The 18,413-nt window shown below is 51.7% G+C and overlaps 1 protein-coding gene across 3 annotated transcripts; it reads right to left on the bottom strand.

Moving 5' to 3' along the window:
• Positions 1-1,553: 1,553 nt before the first annotated feature.
• Positions 1,554-17,705, bottom strand: Foxn1 (forkhead box N1). Of its 3 annotated transcripts, none has more exons than XM_070026758.1 (8): positions 17,583-17,705; positions 16,727-17,188; positions 13,914-14,027; positions 12,016-12,146; positions 9,788-9,884; positions 4,571-4,778; positions 3,935-4,426; positions 1,554-1,873 (listed from the first exon to the last, which is right to left on the bottom strand). In XM_070026758.1, the coding sequence occupies exons 1-8, from the start codon at positions 17,703-17,705 to the stop codon at positions 1,554-1,556; spliced, it is 1,947 nt and encodes a 648-aa protein (XP_069882859.1). The 3 variants fall into 3 exon arrangements, with proteins under 3 accessions (XP_069882859.1, XP_069882860.1, XP_069882861.1); XM_070026759.1 differs by having other exon boundaries at positions 13,914-14,024; XM_070026760.1 differs by having other exon boundaries at positions 16,727-17,185.
• Between the last annotated feature and the right edge of the window lie 708 nt (positions 17,706-18,413).

Below are 18,413 nucleotides of genomic sequence, written 5' to 3'. Positions count from 1 at the left end.
CTCTGGGCCTGAGTGCTGTCCCTCAGCTCTTCAGCTCAAGGCGAGCACTCTACCATTTGAGCTACAGAGTCACTTCCAGTTTTCTGGTGGTTTATTGGAGATAAGAGTCTCACGGACTTTCCTGCGTGGGCTGGCTTTGAACCGTGATCCTTAGATCTCAGCGTCCTGAGTAGCTAGGATTACAGACGTGAGCCACCAGCGCCTGGCTGAAACTTCATGTTTCTGGGTAGGGAGAGCATGTGAAGGAAGGTGGAGCCTGGGTGGGGAGCAAGTGACACCATAGGCCCAGGACATCTCTGGTCAGCATGGCCTGGCTTCTGCTCTGCAAGGGGAGGCCTGTAAATGAAGGCTAGTTGCTGAGACCACAAGATACTTGCTTTATTGTTCCAGGACTGGGTACAATGGCAGGCTACTGAGGGATCTGTTTGTGCCTCATACAAGCCTAGAGTCCACCTTTGGAGGTACTTGTCACCCCAGGACCGAAGTAGGTTGCTGATCCCACCTGCTGGGACATGGTAGGCACCTGGGGTCACAGCTTCAGCTCTAGGGACATCTCTTGAGCTTTCTGGTATCCTGAGTCTGCCAAACAAAGAGAAGGTGGGGGCCATGGCTGCTCCCCCACCAGCCTGTGCTAGGTTTTCCTTCCCCAGATGCCCAGGCTGCTTGAAACAGTTCAAAGTAAGCTGGGACATGAACAACAGGAACTTCTTTCTAGACAGAGTTAAGACTGTGGTGACCTGGAGGGGACTCTTTCTACCCCCTGGGACTAGGACAAGAAAAGGTGTTCGAGTTTCCCAGGGCAAGGATTTTTTCCCCTCCCAAACACTTGTGTTGAAATTGGGCTCAGTTTGGTCCTGGGTGGATGGTGCCTCTCCTGTGTGTCACCTGATGGTGGTCAGACAGGATATATGTGAAGGTCGATAGAGCCTGGCAATCAGGTGCTGCTAAGCAGCCCCCCCCAACCCCCGCCGACCTCGGGGTGCCCACAGGTCACATGGAGCCAGAGCCTGGACCATTGGGGTGAAGATGGGAAATAAATACAGGGGCTTCTGGGAAAGGATATGACTGGAGGAGGCCAGGCCTGCAGAGTACACAGTCAGATGATGGTTGATGGGACCTTTGACATGGGATGGGGGTCTTGAGCTTTGGTAACCAAGGCTTTTAACTCTCAGCTACCCCAGACAGGAAGCCAGGCTCTCTATGATGTGGTGTGGATTCCTCTGCATGTGAGGTGCACAAGTGGGGGGCGTATCTGAGGGACTGCGGATCCGTGTATGCTGGAATGCTAAAGGGACAGAACTAGGAGAGTGCATTTGCTTCTTGTTCTCCAGGAGCCCTGAGTGAGGAGCTGGAACACCCGATGGCAGCAGTGTGTGAGGGCAACATCCTGGGTACTGTCCTCTACCCCGCAGCTGCCAGCTCACACCCAGGTTGGCTGAGTGGCACAGGGGACAGGTAGCGTTTTCCTTCCTTGACCTTTAAAGGTGAAGCCGATGTGGGCAATAAGCTGGGAAATCCAGATCAGGCAGAGATGAGCTGATGCTATGCCTAGCTCATGCCAGGGCCATGGGCTTAGAGCTGGGGCTGAGGTACACAGCAGGGCCGGCAGGGGCCGCGGGGGGCGTAGGCTCCAGCTCCACATAGGCTGAGTAGAGGGTGCTGAGGTGTAGATCTCCTAGGGCCCCGGATCCCTCACTGCCTGATGGTGCCAATTCATTTGCTCCACTGCTTGTCTCTGGTAGACAGGGCCCTGGGGGAAAGCAATGGGAGGGTGGCAGGGGTGGTGGCAGAGAGGAAGACGTCGGGGATGAGGTCACCAGTACCAGGGGATCAAGGGCCAGGCTGTCGTCCTTCAACTGTTCCCACAGATTTCCTAGTTGGGGAAGGAGGGAAGAACAAACGTTATCGGGGAGCAGCAGAGGGGCTCTATATGTCCTCCACAGAACTCTTACATGCTGCGGAGAGCAAGATTGGGGTGTCACTGATGGGAAGCAGATGCTGGTACCAGCTTGGATTGATTTTTTTTTTTTTTGAGTCTCAGATGCCAAGATCCAGTGGCACAGTCTGAAAGCCTTGTGACCTTATTTTGGGGGTAGAGGGTGGGGGTCAAGATTCAGGGATTTGATGGGGCTGGGAAGGTGGCTCAGTGGTAGAGCGCTTGCCTTGCATGCCTGAGGCCCTGGGTTCGATTCCTCAGCACCACATTAGCAAAAAGAAAAATGCTGGAAGTGGCCCTGTGGTTCAAGTGGTAGAGCGCTAGCTTTGAGCTGAAGAGCTGAGGGACAGTGCCCAGGCCCAGAGTTCAGGCTCCACGACCGGACCCAAAAACAAACAAAAAACCAAAAAAAACAAGATTCAGGGATTTGAGAATTGCCTACTAGAATGGCTGGTGCAAATTCTGGACACCTGGTGGTAGCCTGGGGGATCCTCTGAGATCATCACTTGACTGATGAGGTAGACAAGCCTGAATTCCTGGGCCTCCTCTATTGTAAGGGCTAGGGGTCAGGGACCAGGGACAAGAACAGGAAAGCATATCAGACTCAGGAGAAAACAGTGCTGCCACTGACTCTCTCTCTCTCTCTCTCTCTCTCCCTCTCTCTCTCTCTCTCTCTCTCTCTCTCTCTCTCTCTCTCTCTCTCTCTCTCTCTCTCTCTCTCTCCTTCTCCCTCTTTCCCTCTCTCGACATCATGGCAGGCCAGGTCCTGAGGTACAGGACATCAGCACTGTAGGGTCTAGAGGATGGGATTGGCCTTGGCTGCCAATCAAACTCCCTCTCTCTGGGGAGTGATCTTGATTAGAATATAGTGTGAACATGTGTGGAGAGGTAACAATGAAATCTGTACCCCCCCTTCTCATATAACTAATATAAACTAATAAAAAAAAACCCCAACAATTACCTAGCCCTGAGAAGGTCATGTCACCTCTACGTGCACTTGTGAAATGGTTTTAATGTTTCCTTGTTATTTTATAGGCACAGATGGGGACATATGTAAATACTTAGTACTCAGTAGCTTTTTTTGTAGTGCTGGGCATTGAACCCAAGACCTAGTATTTTCATGCCCACAGCTGCCTAAGCCCTGATTTGGACTGAGATGAAGATGTATTTATTTTATTTTTATTTTTATTATTTTTTGTCAATCATGGGTCTTAAAATCGGGGCCTGGGTGCTGTTCCTGAGCTTTTTTCACTTAAGGCTAGCACCCTACCACTTTGAGCTGGTTTATTTTACTTTATTTTTTTGGGTCGGTTGTGGGGCTTGAACTCTGGGCTTGGGCGCTGTCCCTCAGCTCTTCAGCTCAAGGCTAGCGTTCTACCACTTGAGCCACAGTGCCACTTCCAGTTTTCTGAGTGGTTTATTGGAGTCTCACAGACTTTCCTGCCTGGGCTGGCTTTGAACCGTGATCCTCAGATCTCAGCCTCCTGCGTAGCTAGGATTACAGATGTGAGTCACCGGCAGTGCCCAGCTGAGCTGGGTTTTCTGTTGGTTAATTGGAAATAAGAGTCTCATATACTTTCCTGCCTGGGCTGGTTCAAACTGTGATCCTGAGCCACCGGCCCCAGACTGGGATGAGGATTTCTTTGAAGGTATTTCTAAGAATATTTTCCTAAAACCTGGTTTGTCTCTCCATCAGATTGGAGCTCTCTGGAGGTAAGCTGTTTCCTTCTGCTTGTGAGTGCCCCAGAGTGGTTTGAAAAGGGGCAGGTAGAATGTATTCAGGGCACCAAGAGGAAGGAAATGGGGGCAAGGACCCTCCTCACTCCATGCTCTGGGTAGGGTAGCTAGCTCCACACCCACTTTTGGCTCTTTATCTTCAAGTGACCAGAAACCCAGTAGCCAGCAGGCAGCAATCCCGAGACCAGAAAAGGACAGACCAGCCAAACATGAGCAGCCTCTAGTCCCATCCTACCTCCCCTTTCCCATCCCCCTGCTCACCCTGGAAGTCAAAGTCAGTGAGAGAAGGGTTGATGGCATCCAGGTCAGTACCGAGGTCTCCATCTGGCAGGAGGGTGTCATGCACAGTCCTGGCTGGCGAAGGTTCAGCCAGCAGCTTGGTGCTGTGGCTGGGAGGGGTGTGGGCAGGCAGAGGTGAGTCCTGGGGGGTGCCTGGCTGGACTCGCAGCTCAAGGTGCCCATCTGGCTGCGAGAACAATGGTGGTGGAGGTCCAGCAGGGGCCAGGCCTGGTGAGAGGTGTGGGTATGTCTGCCCGTAGCAGGAGGGTACATGCCCCCCTAAAATGTCCTGTAGGGGGTTCTTCCCAGGAATGGGGCCTGGAACTGAATGGATTGAATGCAGTGGTTGGGAGAGCCCAGCTGGAGGTGCCAGTGGCCGAATGGGCCCTGGGCCTGGCAGCCCAGGGGGTGGACAGCCCAGCATCGGGGAGGCTAGCTTCTCCCTCTTGTCTCCAATGAGGCTGTCCAGCTCTTCTGAAAAGGCCCAAGAGAGAAGGATCATCATGAGACCTCCCTTGTTCCCAGCCTCCTCCTCTCCCCAACCCAGCCTCAGAACCCTCTTGTTTTTGGTTCATGGGCTCCCAGAATTCTCCCTCCTAAGCCCAGGCTAAGTCTTACCTGGCTTGGCCATGCTTTTTCGCACAGCAATGGGGTCTTTCCTCTTCCATTTCTGCAGCTCCTCCTGCATCTTGTCAATCTTGGCAGGATTGAGGGCCCACAGGCAGCCCTTGCGCGATGAACTTCCCGACTTGTTCTCCACCTTCTCAAAGCACTTGTTGAGTGATAGATTGTGGCGGACAGAATTCTTCCAGCCATCAGGTGCTGTCTGCGGGAGTGAAGCAAAGCCAAGAATTCAGGCTGGGTTCAGGCAGCAAGAGTTCGCTGTAGGTCTGAGCTCTCTAAAACATGAAATTTGCCAATTCAGTGCACAGACCCGTTATCTATTGAGCATAAGCTCAGTAACTTTCGAGGGAGAAACCTAAAATCTGCCCTCATCCTGTCCAATCCATTAAAGGACTGTGAAGTAATTAAAGAGATGACTGGTTGCCAGGTTTCGTGGTGCATGCCTATTATCCTGGCTACTCAAGAGGCTGAGATCTGAGGATCACAATTTGAAGCCAGCCCTAGCAGGAAAGTACATTAGACTTATCTCCAATTAACCAGCAGGGAAAAAAAAAAAAAGCAGGAAGTGAGCTGGGTGCCAGTGGCTCACGCATGTAATCCTAGCTACTAAGGAGGCTGAGATCTGAGGATCGTGGTTCAAAGCCAACCTGGAGAGAAAGTCCCTGAGACTATCTCCAATTAACCACCAGAAAACTGGAAGTGGTGGTGTGACTCAAGTGGTAGAGTGCTAACCTTGAGCTGAAGAGCTGAAGGATAGTGCCCAGGCCCAGAGTTCAAGCCCCATGACTGACAGACAAAACACACACACACACACACACACACACACACACACACACACACACACACACACACACACACACACACACACACACACACACACACACACACGGGCTGGGAAGGTGGCTCAGTGGTAGAGTGCTTGTCTTGCATGCATGAGGCCCTGGGTTCAATTCCTCAGCATCACATAGGCAGAAAAAGGAAGTGGCGCTGTGGCTCAAGTGGTAGACTGCTAGCCTTGAGCTGAAGAGCTGAGGGATAGCGCCTAGTTCAGACCCCACAGCCAAAACACACACACACACACACACACACACACACACACACACACACAAGCAGGAAGTGGAGCTGTGGCTCAAATGGTAGAACTACTAGCCTCGGGTGAGAAAGTTGAGGGACAATGCCCAGGCTCTAGTTCAAGCCCTAGTACCTTCCCCACAGAACGTGAGAGAGACAGAGAGACAGAGAGACAGAGACAGAGACAGACAGAGAGAGACAGAGAGGGATGGAGAGACAGATAAATTGGGGGGGGACTGGTGGGTGCCCAAAGACCTCTGGCCTATGTCCCTACTAAAGCTGTACTACCCACACTGGGCCTTATGGCCTGTGTATCCTCTTGTTCACTACAGGGTCTCCTGAATCAGCTCTGGAGGGAGAAGCTGTAGAATGTTCCTCTCTTAATCCAGACTTAGCCCTTCTGGAGCCAACTTGGGAGAAAAAAAATGGGTGAGCTGGTGAGAGGTTGGGTGTGTGTGCACATGTTGCACATGCATTTGACTGTATTATATGGGGTTGGTGCACAGGTGTGTGTGGGGTGAGGTACATCCCTAAATGTGCCTTCCTGGTGTGAGCAGTGTGTTCAGGTACGAATGGGTAGCTGTGTAAGACTCTCTCTGGGTATGTATGTATATGGGATGTGTGTGTGTATCTATGATTGAGTGTGTGGGTGTGTGTTCACATGAGTGTGCCCAGGGGGCGTGTCCTTGTGTGGAGGCCAGCCCTCAGGCGAGGGGCGGGGTACCGTGCCAACAGAATAAACACCCATTAGGAGTCCTGGTCATGCCACCAGCGCAGTAATTGTGCCCAGGGAGTGTTGTAAAAACCATTAGGCTGACTCAGTTGGATGAGAGGCGGTGGCGGGGGTGCCCATGGACTTCCCGCCCCCTACCTCTCCATCTGTTCCAGGTTCTGGGACTGCCTGGAGCCCAGTGGGGGTGGACTGTGTCTAGAGCGGCTTCTCTGGTCATTGGGGCTCCTTTGCCCTCATCCTCTGACCCTTCTCCTTTTCAGTCTTTAGTTGCTGGTTAATGAGGGGCAGCCACTCCCTCCTCCCAGCTCACTTGCCCCAGGGAACAGTCAAGCTGAATCACGCCCAGCAGAACCAGGCCCTGATGCCAGCGTCACTATGAGTTGCTGGCTGTGGCTACTGGAGCCTTTCTTGGGGACAGCTGCCCTGGGGATGGGGGGCTGTTTGAGAGAATCCCCCAAGGATCATTGCCAAGGAAGATTTTTTTTTTTTTTTTAGCCATCAGACCAGCCTCTGACTCCCACAACTGTCTCAAGGCTGTGTCGCCCCATGGGCAGAATTAATGGGCACTGGGATTTTTTTATGGCCCCATAAATCTGTGACTTTGGGATGCCAGGGCAGCCCTCACCCCAGCCACTTCCTGTTTGGAAGGAGTATGGTCAGCACTAACAATTATGTCCAGTGGCTGGACACTTCCCTAGTCCCACATTCCTGACTCATGGGGCTATAGGACGCACACATCGGCTGCTCTGGGCCTGAGTGTAGTCCACTCAGAATCCAATCTTTCCTTGCCCAGAAAAAATACCTTCAAATGGCGAGTGAGAGATGGAGAGGGTAGGGAATCTTTGAATAGTTCCTTAGAGGAGTCAGAGGGAAATTGTCCAGTTGGCAGGATCTGTGCCAACAGATCCTGATAGACCATTTGTGTGCCAGTATTTGGGCCTTGAAGTTGGGCTTGGTCACTATCCCTTAGCTGTTTTGCTCAAGATTGGGCCTTTACCACCTGAGCCACACTTCCACTCCTCGTTTTTTGATGGTTAATTGGAGATAAGAATCTCATAAACTTTCCTACCTGGGCTGCCTTTGTACCTAGATCCTTAGGTCTCAGCCTCTTGAGTAGCCAGGATTCCAGATGTGAGCCACTGGTGCTCAGCAAACTCAACCATTTTTACAGAGTGGAAAACTGATATCCAGAGAAAAAAGGCCTAGCCTTTTATCACCCCATAAGGGAGTGATGAACCCAGATTCCAGCTCTCTCCTTTAACTAAGGGCCCTGCCCAGGTCACCCATTCTAGGACCTGCCTCACCATCTGGGGCCCGTCCCATCTTCTTAGATGCTCTCTCTCTGAAGTCAAATGTAAACTGCGGAATGAGGGAGTGATGCAACTGGCTAAGAACAACAACTAGAACCGAAAAAAGCTGTTAGACCTCTTCACTCTTCAGCCTCATAAAACAGGGATTACACGGCTCCCAGGAAAAATAATTAAGCCAGGAAGATGAGATGCAGGGAGGGGCCGCGGGCCAGGCTGGGAGTTGGCAAGAACCATCGTTGGCCCAGAGGAGTGGGGCAGGGCCTTCGTTTCCCTTTCTCTGGCCCAACCCTTGGAGGCCTGGAAGACCCTTAGGGCTTTAGGAGTTAGAGAGAGCTCAGCTCCCTGACCTGTTGGGGCACAGGTGCAATCCTAGGTACAAGGCTTTGAAGCTTCTGCAATCTGAGCAACTACTTTCCTCCCCCTCCTCTCCCTTTAAACCTCTAGTAGGTCAACATGTTTTTCTATTCCTGGCCAGATCATGCCCACCCTCTTACCCACTCCCCACCGGACAGCAGCTCAGCAAGTACAGACGCGTCTGGACATCAGCTACCAATTATCCCCTGGCAGGACATTTGGGGAGCTGGGGCTGTGGGGTTGGGTGGGAGTAGGAACCCACCACTGGCAGATGGAGCTGAGAGTTCTGGATTGCCTGGGCTTCAGCTCCTGGCCTCTGCCTGGGAAGCAGATGAGATCCTATCCATCAGGATGTCATTCTTGGGGAAGGCATGTCTTAGACACAAGCTCACACCCACCCAGGATGGTCTGGGGCATGGGGTGGGCAGGCAGCAAGGGAGAGGGGACAGTGTGTGAAGCTAAATAACTTCATCTGGGGCATGACTCCACCTGCTATGTGACCTGGGGTGACTAGACTGCCTTCTGATATATTTTCCCATCTGGGAAAAAGGGTACCTGTCCTGTCCCAAGAGGCTGGACCTCAGGGGACCCATGCAAGTCAAATCAGACAGGATTCCTCAGGGTTAGGCAAAAGGTCAGAGGGGATCTAGTTTACCCCCTGCCCCCCCAGGCAGGAATCTGCTCTTCAGCATCCCTTGGGAACCCACTGGGTTTGACCTCTTACCTCCTGCCATTATCCTTACCCTCTGAGGATTTAGTGTCTCAGTTTCCTCAAAGGCCCTTTCACTCCTTCTCTTGATCTAGGGGTTCTGGGAGGGAGTTGGGTTGAGCTTTCTCCAAACCCCTCCTGGGGAGGTTAAGAGCTAGATTCTGTACCCAGGAGGTGGGAAGGGAGAGAGTCAAGTGAGCCAGCCAGTTCCATGGAACAGCCAAAGACTATGAAACCCACACCCCACTTTCTGGCACAACTGCAGCTCAGCCTGCCGCCCACAGAGGCAGATCATAATCTCATCTGCAAGGCGATGGGTTCTTCAGCCCCGGCACCTCTTGTCACCCTGGCTGACCAGCTCCCACTGGAATTCCTCCAGGTTCACAGCATCCTGGGGGCAAGGCCAGGGACATCTTCTCATTTCTTCTTCAACTTTCTCTCCAAACTCAAGATAGGTATCTGCTTCTTGAAGCATAGTTCACTTCCCACTAGCAGAAGATCTGGCTCCAATTCACTGTGTAACCTGGAGCCAGCAGCTTCAACTCTCAGTTCTCTACATTTTCCCCTCTTCTGCCTTTTTTTTTTTTTTAAATAAAGAACTGAGAATGAAGCCAGGTGCTGATGGCTCACGCCTGTAATCCTAGCTACTCAGGAGGCTGAGATTTGAGGATTGTGGCTTGAAACCAGCCCAAGAAGGAAAGTCCATGAGACTCTTATCTCCAATAAACTGCTCAAAAGTAGAGCACTAGCCTTGAGCACAAAGAGGCTCAGGGACAGTCTAGGTCCTGAGTTCAAGTCCTGGGACTGGCAGAAATAAAAATAAAAACAAATAAAAGAACTGAGGATGGCACCCTGGATCTCATGCATGTTAGGTGAATGTTTCATAACTTAGTTATAACTAGCTGTAGAATCCTATTTTAGGGGGGAAACTTCCTTCTGATCCCCATCCTAGCTCCCTTCCTACCTCCAGGCTGAACCCTTTGGTTCTGGACAGGCCTGGCTTGCCCAAGACTTGGGGTGGTGAGCAGTCTTACCTTAAAGTAAGGGAAGTGTTCCGTCATGAAGTTGTAGATCTCACTAACTGGAAGGCTTCCGGTTTTACTGTTCTTAAGGGCCATGAAGATGAGGATGCTGAGGAAAACAGAGAGTCCCTGAGAGTATGACAAGACCCCAGACACCTCCCAAACGAACCCTCCCTCTGATGATAGGCTCTGAGTAGATACTGAAGTCAGGAATCACAAATCTATCAGGGTCTGTGGAGTCTGAGAAACAATGGTTATTATCTGACTTAGCTAGGTACCAGCTGTGTGACCTTGAGTGGGTACCTTAGCTACTTCAAACCTCAGTTTCCTCTGCTGTGAAATGGGAGCAAGTAATAGCTATCTGAGAATAACATAGTACACTCATTATATGAAAACTGTCATTACTTGTCTGTCCTCAGCCATTGCATGAATATTGGATAGTAGGGAAGGAACTAAGATATCTTAAATTCCTGAAATATCCCAGGCTGTGCCTCCTATATTCTCTTACTTAAACCTTCCAATAGCCTGAATTGCTATACTCTGATACTCTGACTTTGTGTGTGTGTGTGTGTGTGTGTGTGTGTGTGTGTGTGTGTGTGTGTGTGTGCGCCAATACTAGGGCTTGAACTCGGGGCCTAGCATTCTTTTTTTTTTTTGGTTGGTCATGGGGCTTGAACTCTGGGCCTGAACATTGTCCCTCAGCTCTTCAGCTCAAGGCTAGCACTCTACCACTTGGAGATACGAGTCTCACGGACTTTCCTGCCCAGGCTGGCTTTGAACCGTGATCCTCAGATCTCAGCCTCCTGAGTAGCTAAGATTACAGGCATGAGCCACTGGCACCCAGCTGGGCCTAGCATTCTTTTTTTTTTTGGGGGGGGGGGGTCCGGTCATGGGGCCTGAACTCTGGGCCTGGGCGCTGTCCCTCAGCTCTTCAGCTCAAGGCTAGCGCTCTACCCCTTGAGCCACAGTGCCACTTCCGGCTTTTTTTCTTTTTGCTTATGTGGTGCTGGGGAATCGAACCCAGGGCCTCATGCATGCAAGGCAAGTGCTCTACCACTGAGCCACCTTCCCAGCCCCGGGCCTAGCATTCTTGCTTAGCTTTTTTGCTTAAGGCTGGCACTCTATCACTTGAGCCACACCTCCACTTTCAGCTTTTAGTTGGTTAATTGGAGATAAGAACCTCTCGGATTTATCTGTTCAGGCTGGCTTCAACCTGTGATCCTCTGATCTCAGCCTCCTGTATAGCCAGGATTACAAATGCAAGCCACTAGCACTAGACCTGACATTTCCTTCCTTATTTCCTTCCTTCCTTCCTTCCTTATTTCCTTCCTTCCTTCCTTCCTTCCTTCCTTCCTTCCTTCTCCTTCTCCCTCCTCCTCCTCCTCCTCCTCCTCCTCCTCCTCCTCCTCCTCCTCCTCCTCCTCCTCTTCCTCCTCCTCCTCCTCTTTGTCCTCTTCCTCCTCCTTGTCCTCCTTCTCCTCCTCCTTTCTTACCCATACAAACAAACAGAGGATCCAAGAGATTAAGTAACTAGCTTGAGTTTCACAGCTAGTAAATCCCAAATCTGGGTCTAGAACCCAATTCTGCTGTACTACCAGTCCTGTTTGTCTCATTCCTGCACAGCAGCCTGTCTCTTGTAAAGCCCCCTCTCTGTGTTTCTGACTGTTTTCCTTCTTCTTCCACCCCCTGAGTTTCTTCTAGCTGAGGATCTGGCTTCTCCCTGTCTCTGGGGCCTGCCACCCATTAGGTGACACATCCTTATGGATAGGATGAATAGAAGGACAGATGTACTGGGTGCTGCTAGTACCAAATCTCAGCCTCAGAGAGGACCCACCAGAATTGGCAGATGGCCTGTAACTGAGTCATTGCTACAACCCTCCTCCCTCATTTATTTCCAGCAGAACATGGCTTCTCTCTGTATCTGGGGAGAGGGAAAAGAAGAGAGTGTCCTTTTCTCCCTACCCCTAAACTCCAGTCTCAGGCCCTGGGTACCAGAAGGTTTGACTCATCAGGCCCACCCAAGGAACCAATGCTTTCTCCTGGGTTAGATGAAAGGTTAGGCGCCAACTAGTCCACTCCCTGCCCCCATTTAGGAATCTTCTCCTCATTATCTTTTGGAAACCTATTGGGTATGATTTCCACCTCTTGCTATTGCCATCACACCCTAAGGATTCTATGCCTCAGTTCAGTTTCCCCTTCCTCCCCCACTCCTTTCAAGCCAACGGTGTTGAGAGATGTACCTGTAGGAGTAGATGGGTTTGGGGAAAAGCGGCTGGTGGCCATCAGCGCTGGCCTGGGGTGAAATCCTCTGGTATGGATAATGAGCAGAACCCAGATAGGGTACAGGGTAGCTACCACCGCCAGGCGAGTACTGTAGAGGTCAAAGGGGCAGAATGATTACCATGATAGCCAGCCTTTCCAAGGAAGGATTCCCCTCCCCCATTCCTATGTATCCAAAGAAATCACTGCGGCCTGATTGTCCTCTCCCTGGACATGGGCTCCACCACCCCCATGGCAGAGCTATCTGAGAAGGGACCAACATGTGGACATCCACACGATGGCCTGGGAGGAGATCCAATTCTGGAATGCAGAATCTCAAAGGCCTCAAAGCTCCCTTCCTCCAGCTCCTTCCTCTCAGCCCTTGAGGTGCTCTCATTGTCATGGTGATGGATGAAGAGCAGCCCTCAGCTCCTGCATCCTTCCTGGCAGGCACTCCAGGCTCCCCTGGGCCTCTCTTAGAGACTACTGGGCCGGAAGTGGGATGTCCAGCCTGGGCGTTTGCTGGGCACTGCCACCTTTTATGAGTTTCAGTGGCTCTTTGAAAGAGCCGGTCATGGTGGTGGGCAGGTGGGGGTAGGAGGTGGTTTTACAGCAAAGGGCGTGGCTGTGGTGCCAAGGATGGTGTTTTATGGGGGTAGGGGAGTAGGAGACTCTGACTCCCCCAGCTGCTCCGGGCTGAAGTGCTCTTTCCAGGTCACCGAGAGACACTTAGTGCCTGAGTCACCCTGTCCTAGGCTCCATAAAGCCCTGGGTGCGGCCATCTTGTTCCAGAAGGGTGCAGACTACAGAGGGCATCAAAGTAGGACCAGACATGGTGAGGCCATTTAAGGTTCTGGTGGCTCCTTGATCCTGTAGTGGCTCCATCCTGGTTGTGACAGGCTGTCTCAGGGACATCTTCTACCCTGAGTCAGACCAGGAGTCTCAGGGCAGCTTTGACCATCGCAGTCAGGCCCTTTCCAGAAGAGAAGATGTTCCCTGGTGCCATGTGGTCCCTTGCTCCCTTCTATCTTTTTCTCTTGCAGAGCAGGCTGTCTGACCCCCCCCCCCCCCCGCCCCTGCCCCCACTTGCCTGCCTCCTGGCTTGGCCAAGATCAGGGCTAATGCCAAAAAGGCAGGAGTAGAACCTGCTCCACAGGCAGGGCCTGTCCCAGTGCCAGGCTGCAGGTGGATAGAGCCGGGCGCTGGGCAACCACTTGCTCTGTCTTGCCCGATGACTCTGGCTGCTCTGGGGCTCTTTTCTTTCTCTTAAAACAAAACAAAACAAAAATCCCTCCATCCCTTGTCAGTGTGAAGTGATTATTTACCCCATCCTGTACATTTGGGCAAGGCCGAAGCTGGGTAATGTAATAGGGAAAAGCCCAAAGCTAATGAAGACGGACAGCCTTCCAGGTAGGGAGGCCCCCTAACCTCATACTGGGACCTACTCACTCTAAGCCAAAGGAAATTGGAAGCTTAAGGTCACCTAGCAGGATGTGACCTGGCAAGGAGTCCATTATTTCCTGTCCCATGCAGCCTGTGTGTGTCACACCACACACCCCTTTTCTCTCTGTCCCTGTCTGTCTGGGGTGACTCCTCTCTCCCTCCCTGTTTCATATCATGGCCTAGCCTCCTCTCAGTCTCACCCCTTCTCCCCTCCTCCCCCAAGGAAAGGCAATTATGTCTCTCCCCACTAACCACTAACCCCCTCCCCCCCCCCCCAGGGTGGCCCAGTATGAGATTCAGGACCCTGCTGCCTGCACCGAATCCCATTCACACCCACATTCACATCTATGAGCCACACAGAGTACACATCCACACGAGAAGATAATCCTGAGACCTGGGGAGGGGTGGGGCACATGCTCACTTGCCCCAGACTCACCTGGTGGAAGGGAGGCTGGGAGGGGCAGTACATGTGCTGCAAGGGAGGCTGGTAGCAGTACATCCCAGCACCATTCTCCAGAGCTGGGGGCTTGACCTTGACCTCTGACCCCTGCTAGAAAAGAAAACCAATTTTGTGGGTTTTTTTTTTTTTCTCTTTTCCTAACAAGCCCTTACCCTTCCCTGCCTCTTTAAAGCTGATTCCTGGAGAAGAACAGAGAAACAGAGGAGGGCGGGGATTTCCCTAAGGGAGCTCAGCAAGTTAATGGTGTGAACCAAGGCTGGAATCTAACCCTTGTCCTTGCTTCAAGTGAGAGACAGAGGTTAGGCTGTGCTCCGAGAGGACAGAGAGGAGGAGAGACTTGTCAGTGGTCACATTGAGTTAAGGACAGAGGAGTCCTCAGGGCCTAGCTGCTTCAGTCTCTACAAGCCTCAGGTTCTCTTTCACTAGGTGGAGATAATGGAACTTTCTACAGGATTGTAGGGAGGATTAAATGGGGGCTAGAACAATCAGGATCTGAGTAGCACAGAAAGTTCTGGATAGTGGACACACATTGTGGGGGTAGATTATTCTTAGGATTCTCAGGGGTCCTGGGAAGCTGACCACTTGGGCTCAAAGGGACTTTTTTCCTGGGTGTACCCTGGGGTTGTGGATGTAGAGATTGCCACAATCACAGAATCTTGGGCCTGGAAGGGCCATGAGGACTGCTGTCCAACCCCTTCATTTGATAGATGATGGGGCTGCCATCAAAGAAAGGAGCCCGTGTGTACCAGGTCACTCAGCAGCTCAGCCCAGGAGCTGTGGGGCTCTGAGTTGAGCTCTTCTCGCTTCATATGGATAAGTGTGTACTTAAATCTCAGCTCCACCATGCACAGGCTGTGGGCTGCCTTAGTCTCTATTAAGCCTCAAGTCCTTCTTCGCAAAGCAAAGATAATGGTTGTAATGAAGATTAAGTGGGGGCACTTGAAAGAAAGCACCTGGCAGGATAACCAGGAGCTGGTTCTGAGTGGGCTTTTGGGGGCCGTTGCTGGTCTGCTGTTGCCTTAGTGGGGCTTTCTGGATAAGATCCTGTCTTGGCCACACCTGTCAGGCATCCACCTCCATTTCCCATCTTCCTTTCTGGTTGGTAGTGGCTTGAGTGGGGCTAGAATGGGGGCCCTGTTTGAAAGCAAGAGGTAGGGAGGATTGATGGGAATTTAGAGGAGGCACAGCTTAGCTGGGCCACTCAGTCATTGCTCTAAGACCTTTAGACAGAGTGGGGAGTGGGAAGTAAGCTCCCTTTGGTGTCCCAAAGAAACAACTCTCAAGAGGTTGTACCCTTAGCCCGACTTTTCCATTGAGTCTCAGGGAGGCTAAGTGACTTGCCTATAGTCACCCAGCTTGCAGGTAGAGCTGGGAAGACATGTTAACCTCTCAAAAATGTTTTAAAGATATTTCTCTGAACAGGCTCAGGCAAAGAATAGGGGGCAAACAAGCCTGTAATGCCAGCCCAGGGATGTTAAGGCACCAGTTTCAATTCAAGGCCAGCTTTGGGCTATATAATGAACTCCTATTTCTGTAAAATAAAAAAATAGGGGCTGGGAAGGTAGCTCAGCGGTAGAGTGCATGCCTTGCAAGCATGAGGCCCTGGGTTCGATTCCTCAGCACCACATAAACAGAAAAAGCCAGAAGTGGTGCTGTGGCTCCAGTGGTAGAGCGCTAGCCTTGAGCTGAAGAGATGAGGGACAGCGCCCAGGCCCAGAGTTCAGGCCCCATGACCAGCAAAAAAAAATAAAATAATAAAATAAAACAAAATAAGAAGATACCAGTGGCTGTACCTGTAATGCTAGCTACTCAGGAGATTGAGGTCTGAGGATTGTGGTTCAAAGCTAGCTCAGGCAGGAAAGTCTGTGAGATTCTTGTTTCCAGTAAACTATCAAAAAAGCCAGAAGAGGAACTGTTGCATAAGTGGTAGAGTGCTAGGCTTGAACAACAACAACAAAAAAACCTCAGGGATAGCACCTAGGCCCTGAGTTCAAGTTCTAGGATCAGCAAATCAATCAATCAATAATCAATAATCAATAACCAATCATCCTATAGGACTAGGAAGAAGTGCTTGGCATGACTTAAAAGACTTAGCTTGGGCTGGGAGTGTGGCTTAGTGGTAGAGTGCTTGCCTAGCATGCATGAAGCCCTGGGTTTGATTTCTCAGTGCCACATAAACAGAAAAAGCTGGAAGTGGTGCTGTGGCTCAAGTGGTAGAGTGCTAGCCTTGAGCAAGAGAGTCTTAAGGATAGTGCCCAGGCCCTAAGTTCAAGCTCCAGGACTGGCGAAAGAAAGAAAGAATGAAGGAAAGAATGAAGGAAAGAAAGAAAGAAAAGAAAGAAAGAAAGAGAAAAAGAAAGAGAAAAAGACAGAAAGAAAAGGATGTAGGTCCCTCAGCTCTGCACACTGGTATTCAAGAGGGAAGTTGAGCTCCTGGCTGAGCCCTTTCTCTTGGCCTCTGGAATGTGTTTTTCTTCTCACATTTGCATATGGGCGGGTTGGTCTGCCTGGGGATTCTTGACACTTGACAAACAGAAGTCATACTCTGGGATCCTGACTCAGGGCCTCTGGGAAGCTTCCAGCTTCCTGAGCCAGCTTCCTTAGCTTGCCGGGCCAGCATCCCTTCCCTAGCTGACCAAGTGGCCCGCACTGTGCTTTCTGTGTCCAGTGAAAGACTGATCTTGAGACACAAGGTCTAAAAAGGCAAGGTGGCAACGTTGAGCTCCTTCTAGTACCCTGAGAATCCAGACAAGGGAGAGGCAGGAAGGCCTGTGGCCACTGATACTCACCAGCACCTGGCTGTGCTCCTGGCTGGGGTAAGAGAGACCGTTGCACCAGGCCTCCGCTGGGAAGCCAGGCAGGAAGGCCTCTGCCTCACCCATGTCCACAGGGATGTCCTCGAAAGGCTCCAGTGCCCCAGAGGCCTTAAAGGAGTGTCCATCCAGGGCCAGAGCTGTCTGGGCATCAGGGAAGATGTCCTCATGGAAATGCCGCTTGTAGGGGTGGAAAGGCACGTGGTTGCCCTTGAGGAAGCGTCCAGGGCTGCTTCCTGGACCCTCCTCAAAGCCGAAGCCAGAAAACTTGTCAGAGGGTGAGAGCCGAAAGGGGCCTGAGCCAGGTCCGGCTGGGCAGTGTCCCTGGACTTGTTCAGGACCTGGTGACGCGATGCTTGGGCTGTGTGGAGGCAGCGAAGGGGCTCTCTCTGGAGGACCATCTGGCACAAATGATGAGCAGTTGAAGCCTGTATGCTTCTGGGTAGAAAGAGGGCAGAGACCTTAGGAGTGAGGGTTAGACCAGGCCTGGGTCCTGCCAGGGGATCTGTTCTGTGCTGGGGAAAATGGTCTGGGGCACAACTCTGGGAAGTCTCCGAATGATGGAGAACACGTAGCCTGCTCTTGGGAGCCCCAACTTGATAAAAGCATACTATATCTAAACCTGGGGTCACCCTAAGGCTACTGGGGCTCCATAGCCCTGTTCTGGAAAAAACCCCAGACCCAAGGAATTGAACCCATATCTGAGCCTTTCTGGATCTCAGAGTCATCAAATACTTGATGGAAAGGACAAGATAGACCCTGGGAAGTCCCTGCTGCCCATATAGCCCTTGGGTTTTTATCCTAAGCCCAGGTCTAGGTGCCAGGTACTTACGCTCTGTGGGGCAGGGGAGCCTGGGAGGCCCGGAGCCTGCATGAGGTCCCCTTGGGGGTCGCCCTCCAATCGGGTGTGGCCTGGCAGTGTGACGTCAGACTGTGGCGGAAGTAATGACACCATCACCCAGTCCTGGCCTCGAAGAAAGCCGGCTGTGATGAGAGTGAGGACCAACATCTGGGGTGACTAACTACAACCTTCACTCCCACCCTATCCCTGGGCTAAGACCCTTCCTGTAGCCAGTCATCTGATGGGGCAGAGAGAGAGCGAGAGAGCCCTTGCCAGGTAGGACCCTTAGAAGAAGGGTCTTGCTGTTCTCAGTTCTGCAGCTTTAGGGTACTGAGTCAGAGGTACCGTTTCCCCACCAGACTTTGTCCCTGGCTCCTTGTGCTTGGCTTCCAATGTCTACAACAAAGGGCTGGGCTAGCTGATCTTGTTCAAAGGCTTTTCAGGCCCTGAAAGGAAGGGGATCAAGAGGATGATTCAGGCCCAAGCTTGAGGTGGGAGAACTCTGAAGATGCAGAGGTTGGGCCCATAGTTGGGCTCTTGCTTGGTGGCTCATCAGCTTGCCCTGCAACATCTGGCAGGTGCTATTTTTACTACAGCCTCCAAATTTCCACTCAAGCCTGGCACTGTACCATTTAAGCACCAGCTCCATTTCTGTTTTTGTTTTGTTTTGTTTTTTGGTGCTGATTAGTAGGAGATAAGAGTCTCCTGGGCTTTCCTGTCCGGGCGGCCTTGGAACTGTGCTTATACATACTAAGCATATCCTCTACCATGGAGCTATATCCCAGCTCAAACCATTGTTCATTTCCCCCTGAAAATCTGGGG

The sequence above is a fragment of the Dipodomys merriami genome, unplaced genomic scaffold, assembly GCF_024711535.1.
Source record: "Dipodomys merriami isolate MVZ:Mamm:240054 unplaced genomic scaffold, mDipMer1.0.p SCAF_19, whole genome shotgun sequence".
NCBI lineage: Eukaryota > Metazoa > Chordata > Mammalia > Rodentia > Heteromyidae > Dipodomys > Dipodomys merriami.
Note: the sequence above shows the minus strand (reverse complement) of the source record. Positions and strands in the feature narration are given on the sequence as shown.

Bases quoted from the DNA above. Each gene is read 5' to 3' on its own strand.
- Foxn1 (XM_070026758.1), bottom strand. From the start codon at position 17,705: ATGGTGTCATTACTTCCGCCACAGTCTGACGTCACACTGCCAGGCCAC. The intron at 17,189-17,582 runs GTAAGTACCTGG...CTTTCTACCCAG, and splicing joins GCTCCCCTGCCCCACAGAGC to AAGCATACAGGCTTCAACTG. The intron at 1,874-3,934 runs GTGAGCAGGGGG...TTCCCCAACTAG, and splicing joins CACTGACTTTGACTTCCAGG to GAAATCTGTGGGAACAGTTG.